The 14,277-nt window shown below is 41.0% G+C and overlaps 1 protein-coding gene across 4 annotated transcripts in view; it reads left to right on the top strand.

Annotated features, from left to right (window-relative positions):
• CCDC33 (coiled-coil domain containing 33) overlaps positions 1-14,277 on the top strand; it is an 86,656-nt gene that overhangs the window by 33,153 nt on the left and 39,226 nt on the right. For all 4 annotated transcript variants that reach the window (XM_072147841.1, XM_072147842.1, XM_072147843.1 and 1 more), the window contains exons 11-13: positions 976-1,109; positions 1,309-1,380; positions 2,504-2,620. In XM_072147841.1, the coding sequence (XP_072003942.1) occupies positions 976-1,109; positions 1,309-1,380; positions 2,504-2,620 (323 nt within the window). The remainder of the gene's footprint in view (positions 1-975; positions 1,110-1,308; positions 1,381-2,503; positions 2,621-14,277) is intronic.

Below are 14,277 nucleotides of genomic sequence, written 5' to 3'. Positions count from 1 at the left end.
ATTTTAATTGCCAATTCTTGCACTGTACAAGAATTTGCTATTATTAGACTGGTGTACAAGCAGTGATAAATCTCCCCGATGTGTGTAACTGCCATGATGACATCATGAGGCCATACTGGAAGCACTGCAACCAACTGACTATCACAGTGATGATGATGTGGACATGGGACAAGCGGCATCTTCTGTCCTGTGTCTGCTCTGCATGTAGAAAATCAACGGACTGAATAAAGGGCCAGTAGCATTTTTATTCTTCATTACAGTGTATGTCAAAGGCATTTTCTGCTAAGGGAAGCAAAATTTTAAATAACAACTAATTACATATTAGCTTATATTTTAAGGACCCATTTGTATATGAATTATGCTTTTTCCTGGAATACCCCTTTAAATTAATGAGGTTTTCAATTAGAGAGGTTTTCAATATTTGTAACATTTAGAGAAACAAGGTACAGCTGTGAGAAAAAAAAAATTAGAGGACAAAAACGTGTCCTCTGCTCAAGTGGTTAAATAACATTGCAATCACTTGAAAACCGATGAAATATTACAAAGCATTTACCACAGCATGACATTCAGTGTCCACACATTGTCCTCTTTTCTCATACAAAACAGCCAAATTATAATCTGCTTTCTAATACTTATTGCATATGCTGTATGTCATGTTTGATGTGAATGTCTGAATATTAATTTCTCCTTAAGAGATCCTGCCCTCAACCAGAATGCTAATGACAGATAACTGCGAGGAAACACACATTCAAGGAATCTCCTTAAGCTATTACTTATATAGTTCTGCAAATGGGATGAAAGGGTAATTAAAGGTCAATTGTAAATAACCTTCGTATTCAGCAAAAAATCAATCTCTGAATGGATCTGATGCTGGTTATAAGGTTAACGGAAGCAAGGAGCCAAAGATTTGCAAATGTGAGGTCATACTTACCACATATATACAATCAATCTCATATAACTAATATTTGTTTGTAGATTCAAGGCGTGTCCCGTGGCACTTGTCAAACCATTGTGGATTTTCAGTGATCCCATTGGATAAGGAAGTCTATCATCGGCTCATGCAGAGTACTAGTATCAAGGCCCTCACCTTAACTGGTGTACCAATCCAGGTAGGTTCAAGATGATAGTATGCTCATTGTATGTGGAGCTGAACTTGTCAGCAGCGTTGGACTGGGATTCCCAGGATCAACCTCCATTGATCTCTCGGAAATAGCCCTTAGTAGCCTCTAAATTGGGTGCTGGACCTCTGGGTGGGCACGTCTACTTTTGCTTTTCAGAGTTGTCCTTCATAAATCTTTTTTTCTCCAGGGAACCGAGTTGAAGGCTATTTCTGGTGAGGCTCCCTCTGTGTCACTACAACTGCTGCTGCTGAAGACTGAGGTAAAAGATGGTCTTTCCTTTCAAGTCATTGTTTACTTCTTCCTTCTGATTTTGTTGTATATCTACAATTCTTTGTGTTACTCATATCCATCCGCACAAGTGCTTTGTGCAGTACAATATATTGTCTGCTGGATGGCTGGGTAAGTTTAAGGTTGAAGATCTTGTAAAAACACAAGAACATTTCTCAGAAGTGCTTAAACAACTGGAGACAACATGGAATACCACCGTCTGTCAATCACTTACTTTCCCCGATCATGCTTCTTTGCTTTTCTTTCTACTCTCATAAATAATCTGAACTAACAAGCTGTCGATATCTTTTCATATCACCCCTCAGGGCTAGTGGGAGGTGGACAAGGAAATGCTTCTGCTTAATTTCCCCCATGGGACAGAACAGAAAAAAGAGGAGGGGACCTTTTGAATAATTCAGGGGTTTCTTACCCTTCAGCTGCAATAAATAACCGCCCTCCTCCTCTATGGCAGGCACTGAATTAATTTCTAGACTCATCCCTTAAGCCCCATTCCTACCAAAGGGACACATAAAACGAGACCCTGTGAAGATATGTGCTTACATCTGGGCTATTTATACAAATGACAGGAGATGTAAGAGATGATAAGGTGTTGGATCTTAATGTCATTTTATGCTTCTAATAGTAAGGGTTTTGCGACTCTCACAAAAAAAAGGAGGGCTGGCGACAGGTAAATGTGTCAACATCTTATTATACGGTCCCTCTGATTAAAGAGGTGCAGATGGAAAAAGAATAAGAGGGATGAAATAGAAACACATCTGTAAACGTTGGCTTTTCACGCTTTGGCCTGTGATTTGTATGTCTGCAGAGTGCTCCTCTGTTAATCACAGCCTAATGAGTAAAGCTCATGCAGACTCACACTATAGCCTGCACACAAATGCACCCCAGATGTCTATCATTAACTTCCATTATGCGATAATACTTCCATTTTGTAGACTAGTGCACAGTAACAAAAGACTGGTCTGACTGGTCATTTCACAGTGTTGTTTTAGGCAATTGAGCCAGAAATGCACAGATGCAACGTACATTAAGTGCTATTTTAGCGTGGTTGTGTCCCCCAAGACTATATATGCACATTCATTTTTCTTATTCTTCAGCGCCCAGAGTTCTTTTTGAGCCCGTCTGAGGTTCAGGCATCCACTCATTGGCAGGCACAAACTAATAAGTCTACTAACCTCAATAAGGGAGAGAAAGAAACTACCAACAAAGAAAAGGTAAGTGGCAAGGAATATCTAAATTTCATAAAATATAAAAATTTACTAGGGTGGTTAAATTAAGTGTTCTGTTATAATCTGGTAAAGTGCCTCCATGTCGATATGTAATTGTGATTTCCACTTGTGATTACAAGGTGTAAAAGGGTATTCCAGGCAGATGGAATATAAGGCCACTATAAGGCCAATGGGAGGCAACTATATGCTGGGTGCTTGTTATACTATGTCTATATCTCTCTAACAATCTATTAGTATTAGTATTAATGAAATTCATTGCCGAATGCATTTTTATATAATTTAATAGACAGTAGGAAATGGGACAAGGATAACATTGGTTCATTTTGTTTATTGGGCCTTTGTACAGCTGCACAGGCTGCACCAATAGAATACAGACAGTCCCTGGGTTACATACAAGATAGGGTCTGGAGGTTTGTTCTTAAGTTGAATTTGTATGTAAGCCGAAACTGTATATGTTATAATTGAAGTTCTGGACAATTTTTTTTCTTTTGTCCCAGTGACAATTGGAGTTTCAAATTTTTTTCTGTAATTGGACCTAGGACTATCAATAAAGCTTCAGTACAGACACCTTACAGCTGATCATTGCAGTCTGGGGCTATAGTAAAGCATCCAGAAAGCTTCACCAGAGGTCACAGTGGGCAGAGGGGTCTGTCTGTAACTATGGGTTGTCTGTAAGTCGGGTGTCCTTAAGTAGGGGACCGCCTGTATTAGAGTTACCGGCTGTACTTATTCTACACATACTTTTTACCCATTCATGGATATACTGATCCCCAAATGCTCATGTATCATATTAGCCCTTCAGAAACACATATTTGCCCACTAATATTTCCTTCAATGGTTGTCACTGTTTTCTGATAGCTTCCTCTTAGAAGAATACTTTTGACAAAATGACATACGCTTGTAGAGAAAAGTTTCTGTAGTAGTAGCCAGTTACTATTGATTTTCAATTTTTATTTTATAATTGTTCCAAGATTTTTGCCTCTAACTTTAGTGGGGAAAACTACAACATTCAAAAAATAGGGTAAAAATATTAATATACATGTCATGGTGTTTTAGACGTTCAAACACAATGTCCCATAATATTATATCCAAAAGCACATCCCTGGCAATTTTTCATTTTCAAACTGAACCTGTCAGGGTGATTTAGGACACTAAACCAATGGTCCACCAATGGTGTAGCTTTCCCCTCCGGCCCCCACAAAAAAAAACCCATACCTAAATACTTACATCAGTCAAGGGCTCTCGGCACTTGCAAATTGATGCACTGAAGCTGCTGTAGTACAAACCGGCTTCACTACACATGTGCCATAGGTACAGTCCATGTACTACCATTACTTCATTGAATCACTGCGATGGACTCATCTCTAGGTAAATATAAAGTTTTTTTTTACAGCAGGATCTGTAGTTTGTTTATCATCCCAAAACACCCTGACACCTGTTCTCTAAGTCACCAGCTAAAGGCAAAACTAACTATTTAGGCCAGTGATCGGTTGAGTAGTCAAATAAGCCATGGACTTGATGTCATCACTTTCAGGAGAGCAGTGAACCTAGACAAATGCAATGGAGAGAACTGTACAAGATGACTTATAATTTTTTCTTAATTTGAACCTCACATGTCATGTTCTTTACTGGAGGATAATTTTATATACAGTGTAAGCCACAACAGATAAAAATGTCACAATGGTGAAATTGCCATTGTTTTGCCACCAATAAAAAATGTATAAAAACCAACAAAAAGGTTGGACATTTCCTTAAATTGTATAAATGAAAACAACAGCCCGTTATGAAAAAATTACTCCTTAAACAGCTCAGCGCAAGGAAGTGATGGCTGGATTATGGCTATATAGAATTTCTTTACATTGTTTTACATTATTAAATCATAACAAAAAACTCCATGGGGGATATTTATAATTATAATTTGTCTTTGACTTGTTCAAATGCATTTTTATTTTATCTGAATTCATCAAGTGAGTCTATGTATATTGTTGTTTTTTTTTCTTTTTGGTTTGTCTCATAACATTGTTTTTTGCGTTTGTCACTAAATGTTCATTTTTTGGCGCACATGTCCCTCTAAGGAGTAATTGATCTTGATAAATTTAAAAGTGGTTTTTGTCCTATTTCCAGGGGGTGATTGGAGTCATTTTGCGTTAAAACAGGTGCCTAAATGGAAATTTGCACCAAATCGTAAATAAATTTAGTTCAGTATTGTGAAAACTAGTCTAAGCAAATAATGGATTTGGCGCAAGCTGGGTCTATTTTGAAGTGGCTTTGGACTGTCCTACGTTAATTTGGTGCAACGGAAAGTCGCAAAACAGCATTTCTACAACAACTACACCAAAACAACACCAAACATAGACAAAAAACCCAACGATAAATTCCCCTTATGAGTTAAGTATTTCCTTTATTGTACTGACCCAAACATTATTTTATGTTAACTGTACTGAATTTGGATATAAATAAACAGTAAAAAGAATAAACATGTTAGGTATTGACATGTCCCAAAATGTCCAATCTATCAAAAATATTAATGGTTATTCCCGGCGTTTAACCCCATAACGTAGAACTAGCGTCCAAAATCCAAAATGCCACTTTTTGCCATTTTGAAAAATATAAAAAATTCAATTAAAAAATGATCAAAATGCTGTACAGTCCTTAATATGCTAGCATTGAAAACTTCATCAAAAGCTGCAAAAATGACACCACACACAGCTCTGTACACAGAAGTATGAAAAAGTTATTAGCTACAGAAGATGACAACATGCAAAATTTTTGTACAGGAGGTTTTAATTTTTGTAAATGTATGAAAACATTATAAAACCTATACAAATTTTTTGTCCCCACGATCGCAACAACCAAAGAATAAAGTAGACCTGTCATTTGGGGAGCACAGTGAAAGCCGTACAATCCAAATCCACATGAAAATGGTGCAAATGCGATTTTTCACCATTTTCACTGCATTAGGATTTTTTTTCCAACTTCCTAGTACACGGCATGGAATATAAAATACCACTGCTATGAAGTGCAATTTGTTACGCAGAAAAAAGCCCTCCTACAGCACTTTACATGGAAAAATAAAAAAGTTATAGATTTTTGAAGGTGGGGAGTAAAAAATGGAAACGCAAAAAAAGAAAAAAGGTCCTTGGCATTATGGGGTTAAATTGGTAAAGCATAAAATAAAGTTAGACAAATCTAGTATTACTGCAATAATACAGATCCACATATATTGGTGGGATTACATTTTTTTCCCTTTCCATGCTACACATAATTTTCTTAAAATGAGATGATGCAGGAGACCAGGCTACTCAATGTATGCTATTTCCTTATTGCATCTTTAATGTTCTGAATGATAAGACATTTTATTATGTTGCATTCCCCTTTGTTAAAAGCAGAGTTTTCTTTAGCAACAATTGGTGTCTATTAGAAGATGCATTTTCCAGTGATAAAAGTGATCTAGTAATCTTTGTAAACAAAACAAATAGATGCTGATATCCAACTCTGCGCAGATTTCCAGTGACAGAGACAAAGTGCACAGGAAATTATCACAGTGGATTAAAAAGTAGCGCGGCGAGAGAAGGCATGGTAGAGGGATGAACTGCAAAAGATGGAGACAGTATTTGTGGTTTGCTCCCATCCTTGGGGTGTTTCCATAGATGGATTATTCCACTAAAAAAAGGATGAAAGAAAGAACGATGAAAGGCAAACAGCAGCTTTTTTGCTTATCTCTGGCGTCCAGAGCGTAAACTGTATGTGTGCTGCGGCTTCTCAGCTTGTCCTGGGCATTGGAGGAAACCGCTGAGCCTTTTCTTCCAGGGCTGCATTACTTTATTTTCTAATCCAGCATCTGTGTGCAATCATTCCCTACAGATATAGTCTTATGCAGAATTATGGACTGTGATAAATATGATCGCCCATGTTGGAATGTATATTTGAGAACATGTTACAAAATACTGATAGTAGCAGATCAAGTTCACCCCAGTCATCAGCACTTCTAGGATCTCATACACACAGTAAAGTTAATAAATCTTGAATGAGAGTATAAATAAGATAAGGGCTATAAAACACCAATTTATGAAACCAGAAGTAAAGTAATATCTCATGAGAACAAGTTGTTGAACTCCACACCCAGAATACGTAGAAATAAATTGATATGCTGCTGATTCTAAAGGCTTTTTTTCTGCAGTTTTTTTGCGCAGAGTGTAGATGAGATTTGTATGAATACCAACCACTAGCCAGCTTTTGCATTATGCTGTGGATTTTTCTGCACAGTCATGTGGAGACAGCTTTAGGAGATCACTTCTAATGGTTTACCCACGTTCAGCTTAAAGCACATCTACCACCAGGATCAAGGATTGTAAATCAAGCACACTAACATACTGGTGTATGTACAGGCTCATTTGGATCATTAAAAAAAAAAAACAGGGCATAAGAAGCTACTGGCAGGCTACTGGCAGGCCACTGGCAGGATCCTCTCTTCTTTTAGCTTCTTATGCCGTTTTTTTTTTCAAAAAAGACTTTCAAAATTATGCAAATGAGCCTACAGGGGCTCCAGGCTCCATAGTGGATCCTGCCAGTGGGGGCCACTGGCAGGATCCTCTCTTCTTTTAGCTTCTTATGCCGTTTTTTTTTTTTCAAAAAAGACTTTCAAAATTATGCAAATGAGCCTGCAGAGGCTCCAGACTCCATAGGTGTTAATGATAAATCAGAATGGCTATATATTAGAACCAAGAAAATATCAGGGCGAAAAAAATATTAGTATATAATTCATCTTTATTAGTGTCGAGTGGGCCCAAATTGCAAAGTTTGGGTCTATACAGAACTTGCTGGGTTTGGCTCCCATGAACATGGTGAATTCAGCCAGATGGGACATGTGAATTATCACTTCATAACAAAGTCATAAAAACAATCAAAGAAATACCATGAAATTAGTCACAAAATACATATGATAAATTAATAAGATGCATTTTGTGACTGTTTTCATGTAATAAAGATTTGATTGTTTCTATGACTTCGTTATGAAGAGTGGAGGTTCTTTATGGATAATTTATCATTTTTGCGGGGTCCTCTAGATTGTGAGCAGGATAATTTGCTTGAATACAGTGATTACCCCTGTTGTTGTTGGTTATTTGGTTTTCTAGATGGGACATATGACCCTGCTGTATAAAAGCCAAAGAGACAGAGCAATGGAGAGGCTGCTGATTGTGATAGGGTGAGATGGCTGGGAACAACTGCCCTTTTCAGGGCAGTTAGGTAGGGAGAGGAGGCTGCTGTGATAAGGGACAGGTGATAATCTGAAATAATTGCCCTTTTTAGGGCACTGTGAAGAACATAATGTTGCTATTCATAGTCTGCTATAGCGCTGTGAAGTATTGTTATATGTTTAATGAAAATGCTTTTGTTTTTATATGCCTTGCATGGTATCAGTGCTCCACAGAGATTGAGATATTATACCATACTTTGTCTTGGTGTGATTTCTTTGAGCTCACTTTGTGGATTTTATTAGTAATTAGAGAACCTGAGGTTGTGTGAATAGGGGCAGAATTAACAGTGGTGGGCCAGACTTAGGCTACATTCACACGACCGTATGATTTCTCCAGTCCTGTATTTACGGGCTGTATGAGCCCGTATATACGTGACGTTTTTCATCCGTATGCAGCACGTATTTAACCCTTATTTTATACATGCCCATAGACTTTTAGGGCATACAGAACTGAAATACGGGAGAAAATAGGACATGCTCTATATTTTTATACGGCCAGTATACGGTACGTACACTCCAGTGTCAAAAACCGCAATATAAATGGTTGGACGTATTGTCCATTGAAATGAATGTGGCCGTATGTATGTGGCGTACGTATACGGCCGTTTTCATACGTCCGTGTGAATGTAGCCTTAGTTCTATTTGCATCATACAGTACTACATTACTGTACCAGAGTTAATAATATTTGCTTCATACTGTACTAAGTTACCGTATCAGTATTAGTAGTATTTGCATCATACAGTGCCACCTCACAGTACGAGTGTTGCAGATGTTACGATGACTGGATGAGTAGGTAGGAGAAGAGGAAACAGAGTTGGATGAGAAGGCAAAAACAGGCAAGGAGGGATGCAATCCAGGGTTGGGGAACCCACTACTAGATTACAGGCTAAAAGTAGTTTTCCAGCTTAAATCCCAAGGACCAAGGAGTTGGTTAAAAACCTCTGTCTTTATTCAGATCATATTAAAATCATGTACAGACACGCAGGTATTTCCAATGCGTTTCAGGCGCTGAATGCGTCCCTAATCATGGATGCACCACAATTATGGGCAGGTTATATTGTCTTACAGGGCTATATAGTTTTTTGTTAGGTGGTATATGTAAAGGTGATATAGACATAAATGCAAGAACCCAAGGTATCCCAGTCCAGAGCATAAGATTACCTACACCGGCTTCAATTACAAATGGGGGGGGCTCATTCATCTTATCTCAGTTTGTTTTTTGCTATTTTTTTGCTAATCTTTTTTACGTCTGCTTCCTTGGTAATTTATCAATCTCTCATTTTCATGTGTTAAATGTTTTTTTTTTCAGATCTCTTTTTGAGACATTTATTACAAATTTCTCAAGTCACTTCTTTCCATTTTCCTTAAAGTGTAATCGTCATTTCAAAAAACTTTTTATATGTTGTAGGGCAGGTAATTTTAAGCCCTTTTGCAATGGGATTAGTTACCCGATTCTTGCTCCTTCCTCTTGTATTCTGCAGACTTCCCCTAGATGGCAGTATACTCTCATATGTCTGTTACTATGGACATTCCGTCTTCATAAAGAAGGTGAGACTATGGACGAAGAGACACGCCCCATCTCTCTCTCTGCACACAGCTGATCACCTCATGTCTCACTGCTCACAGCTGATTACCTCATGGCTCAGTGCTGCAGTAGTCATGTGCAGGGAGAAGCCATCACTAATGTAGTAACCAAGCACCTAAACCTAAACTCTCTCCCTCAGCTTCCCCTTCACTTGTGTATGAAGAAATAATCCACACAGACACAAACTGCAGCCCCCCTCCCCCATCACCTCACACAAGGAAGTGGCAGGAGATTCACTCCAAGTCTTCATGCTGTGTCCTCATGTGCTGTGCTGGAGTGTTACATAGATAGATAGATAGATAGATAGATAGATAGATAGATAGATAGTAGAGATGAGAGAGCACTAAAATGCTCGGGTACTCGTTATTCGAGACGAACATTTCCCGATGCTCGAGTGCTCGTCTCGAATAACGAGCCCCATTGAAGTCAATGGGAGACTCGAGCATTTTTCAAGGGGACCAAAGCTCTGCACAGGGAAGCTTGGCCAAACACCTGGGAACCTCAGAAAAGGATGGAAACACCATGGAAATGGACAGGAAACAGCAGGGGCAGCATGCATGGATGCCTCTGAGGCTGCTTAATCGCACCATTATGCCAAAATTATGGGCAACAGCATGGCCATGACAGAGTGACAGAATGAAGCTAGATAGCATCTAAAACATCCAATAATTGACCCTGACACTATAGGGGACGGCATGCAGAGGCAGCGGCAGCAGCGGCAGGCTAGAGAGTGGCATGGCGACATACCCTAAATGGACTCAGGCTTCAAACCAATGGGTGGCAGAGAGGAACCAAAGGAGGTGAGCAAGAAGCGCTCAAATAATATCGGTACATGATAAAAGTTTGCCAGTATATTTTGTGGATTACACAGCAGGGTGGCGACAAAGTTAACATGGAAGCCATGAAAACAACCCAAAATTCTGCCTGACACAGCTCGTTTGATAAGGGGACCATGTATGGAGGCAGTGAACTAGTAGTAGATTAAAGGTGCTGCAGTTAAAACTATGCTAGTTGGATCTTGGCATGGAGCTGGCGCTCCGCTGCCAGGCGAGCTTTCGCCAATCCAAGCCCCTGTCTCTAGGCTACTCCCCAAACAGCACTTCTAAGAACCTTTTGTATAAGATCAAGTGTAGTAGCGTTCTTATAAGTTTAGGATATGGCGGGTGAGGGGAATGTAAACAGATGCGCAAGAAGCGCTGAAATAATATTGGTAAATGATAAAAGTTTGCCAGTATATTTTGTGTATTACACAGCAGGGTGGCGACAAAGTTAACAAGTTTGTTGTGGAAGCCATGAAAACAACCCAAAATTCTGCCTGACACAGCTCGTTTGATAAGGGGACCATGTATGCCTACAGTTCATGCCAGTCGCTGCACTGGCTGCCAGTCTCCTTTCGAATACAGTTTAAAATAATAACCCTCATCCATAAAGCTCTGTATAATGCTGCACCCCCCTACCTCTCCTCTCTTATCTCAGTCTATCGCCCAACCCGTGCTCTTAGATCCGCCAGTGATCTTAGATTAACCTCTACCCTAGTGCGGACCTCCCACTCGCGTCTCCAAGACTTCTCTAGAGCTGCACCAATTCTATGGAATGCTCTGCCCCGGACTAATACCTAACCTCCAAAGTTTCAAACGTGCTCTTAAAACCCATTTCTTTAGGCAAGCCTATAACACTCATTAACTGCATGAAGTTTTAACTCTTCTACTAACCCGTCCTGTGTCGTCCTCCCATCTGTTATCCAGCAACCAACAGGCACCAGACTTCTCTGCAGTCCCATTCACCCTGGACCTGGTATATAAGATGACGGCTGAGTGGTTCAAGCGACAGCAATTCCATTTATTATATTTTGTTCTATTCCCTAAGAAGAATGGCTTGACCATTAAATATTCTTTTACCTCGTGTTACCCCATCATCTTCATAAACCGTAAGCTCTGGCGAGCAGGGACCTCACTCCTGTTGTTCCATACAAATGTTGTGCTCTGCTACATTACATTTGTATTTGTTTCCTATGATTTGTAAAGCGCTACGGAATATGATGGCGCTATATAAATAAAGATTATTATTATTATTATTAAGGAGGCAGTGAACTAGTAGTAGATTAAAGGTGCTGCAGTTAAAACTATGTTAGTTGGATCTTGGGATGGAGCTGGCGCTCCGCTTCCAGGCGAGCTTTCGCCAATCCAAGCCCCTGTCTCTAGGCTACTCCCCAAACAGCACTTCTAAGAACCTTTTGTATAAGATCAAGTGTAGTAGCGTTCTTATAAGTTTGGGATATGGCGGGTGAGGGGAATGTAAACAGATGCGCAAGAAGCGCTGAAATAATATCGGTAAATGATAAAAGTTTGCCAGTATATTTTGTGGATTACACAGCAGGGTGGCGACAAAGTTAACAAGTTTGATGTGGAATGCCCTGTAATAGCTCTTGGGCGGTGTGCCTTTTATCGCCTAGGCTCAGCAGTTTGAGCACCGCCTGCTGTCGCTTAGCGACGGCACTGCTGCTGTGCCTAGAGCTACCGACTGATGGCGCCATGGCCACGGATGGTAATTCGGAGGAGGTGGAGGAGGGGTGGGAGGAGGAGGAGGTATACTAGGCCTTTGAGACCTGGACCGAGGTAGGCCCCGCAATCCTCTGCGTCGGCAGTATATGACCAGCCCCAGGGTCAGACTCGGTCCCAGCCTGCACCAAGTTAAGTGTAGTAGCGTTCTTATAAGTTTGGGATATGGCGGGTGAGGGGAATGTAAACAGATGCGCAAGAAGCGCATGATGCGCATGGAGCTGGCGTTCCGCTGCCAGGCGAGCTTTCGCCAATCCAAGCCCCTGTCTCTAGGCTACTCCCCAAACAGCACTTCTAAGAACCTTTTGTATAAGATCAAGTGTAGTAGCGTTCTTATAAGTTTAGGATATGGCGGGTGAGGGGAATGTAAACAGATGCGCAAGAAGCGCTGAAATAATATTGGTAAATGATAAAAGTTTGCCAGTATATTTTGTGGATAACACAGCAGGGTGGCGACAAAGTTAACAACTTTGATGTGGAATCCATGAAAACAACCCAAATTTCTGCCTGACACACCTCGTTTGATAAGGGGACGATGTATGGAGGCAGCTATATGGACGACTTTTGGAGGTAGCAATGGAGACAACGTGTGGAGGCTGCTATGGAGACAATTTAATTTGGATAGTGCCTGTATGTGGCAGTCCAAAAAAGTTTTCAAACCAGAGGAGCAGGTAGGTGGCCCTCCAGAAAAATGAAATAGATTGAGTGCCTGTATGTGGCAGTCCAAAAAAGTTTTCAAACCAGAGGAGCAGGTAGGTGGCCCTCCAGAAAAATGAAATAGATTGAGTGCCTGTATGTGGCAGTCCAAAAAAGTTTTCAAACCAGAGGAGCAGGTAGGTGGCCCTCCAGAAAAATGAAATAGATTGAGTGCCTGTATGTGGCAGTCCAAAAAAGTTTTCAAACCAGAGGAGCAGGTAGGTGGCCCTCCAGAAAAATGAAATAGATTGAGTGCCTGTATGTGGCAGTCCAAAAAAAAGTTTTCAAACCAGAGGAGCAGGTAGGTGGCCCTCCAGAAAAATTGAATAGATTGAGTGCCTGTATGTGGCACTCCCAAAAATTGTTTAAAACAGAGGACCGGGTAGGTGGCCCTCCAGAAAAATTAAATGCATAAAGTACTATAGCTAGAGCCAGTGGGCCCTGTCAAAAAATAGCCAGTTTCCTCTACTTTAGTGTACAAAGAGGAGGAGAAGGAGGAAAATGAGGAGGAGGAGGAGTGCATAAATTATTCAGGTTGAGCTTCCTTCACCTGGTGGAGATTGGAAATTATGAGAAATCCAGGCTTTATTCATCTTAATAAGTGTCAGCCTGTCAGCGCTGTCAGTCGACAGGCGTGTACACTTATCGGTGATGATGCCACCAGCTGCACTGAAAACCCGCTCGGACAACACGCTAGCGGCAGGGCAGGCAAGAACCTCCAAGGCGTACAGCGCCAGTTCGTGCCACATGTCCAGCTTTGAAACCCAGTAGTTGTAGGGAGCTGTGTGATCATTTAGGACGATGGTATGGTCAGCTACGTACTCCCTCACCATCTTTCTGTAAAGATCAGCCCTACTCTGCCGAGACTGGGGACAGGTGACAGTGTCTTGCTGGGGTGACATAAAGCTGGCAAAAGCCTTGTAAAGCGTACCCTTGCCAGTGCTGGACAAGCTGCCTGCTCGCCTACTCTCCCTCGCTACTTGTCCCGCAGAACTACGCACTCTGCCGCTAGTGCTGTCAGAAGGGAAATAGTGTTTCAGCTTGTGCACCAGGGCCTGCTGGTATTCATGCATTCTCACACTCCTTTCCTCTCCAGGGATGAGAGTGGAAAGATTTTGCTTGTACCGTGGGTCCAGGAGAGTGAATACCCAGTAATCGGTGCTGGAATAAATTCTTTGAACGCGAGGGTCACGGGATAGGCAGCCTAGCATGAAATCTGCCATATGCGCCAGAGTACCAACGCGTAAGAATTCACTCCCCTCACTGGCCTGACTGTCCATTTCCTCCTCCTCCAACTCCTCCAACTCCTCTTTTTCTGCCCATACACGCTGAACAGTGAAGGACTGAACAATGGTCCCCTCTTGTGTCTCGCCAACATTCTCCTCCTCTTCCTCCTCCACCTCCACCTCCTCCGATATGCGCTGAGAAACAGACCTAAGGGTGCTTTGGCTATCAACAAGGGAATCTTCTTCCCCCGTCTCTTGTGACGAGCGCAAAGCTTCCGACTTCATGCTGATCAGAGAGTTTTTCAACAGGCCAAGCAGC

This window comes from Engystomops pustulosus, chromosome 4, assembly GCF_040894005.1.
Source record: "Engystomops pustulosus chromosome 4, aEngPut4.maternal, whole genome shotgun sequence".
NCBI classification, from domain to species: domain Eukaryota; kingdom Metazoa; phylum Chordata; class Amphibia; order Anura; family Leptodactylidae; genus Engystomops; species Engystomops pustulosus.
The sequence above is the reverse complement of the archived record's forward strand: the minus strand, read 5'-3'. Positions and strand labels throughout refer to the sequence as shown.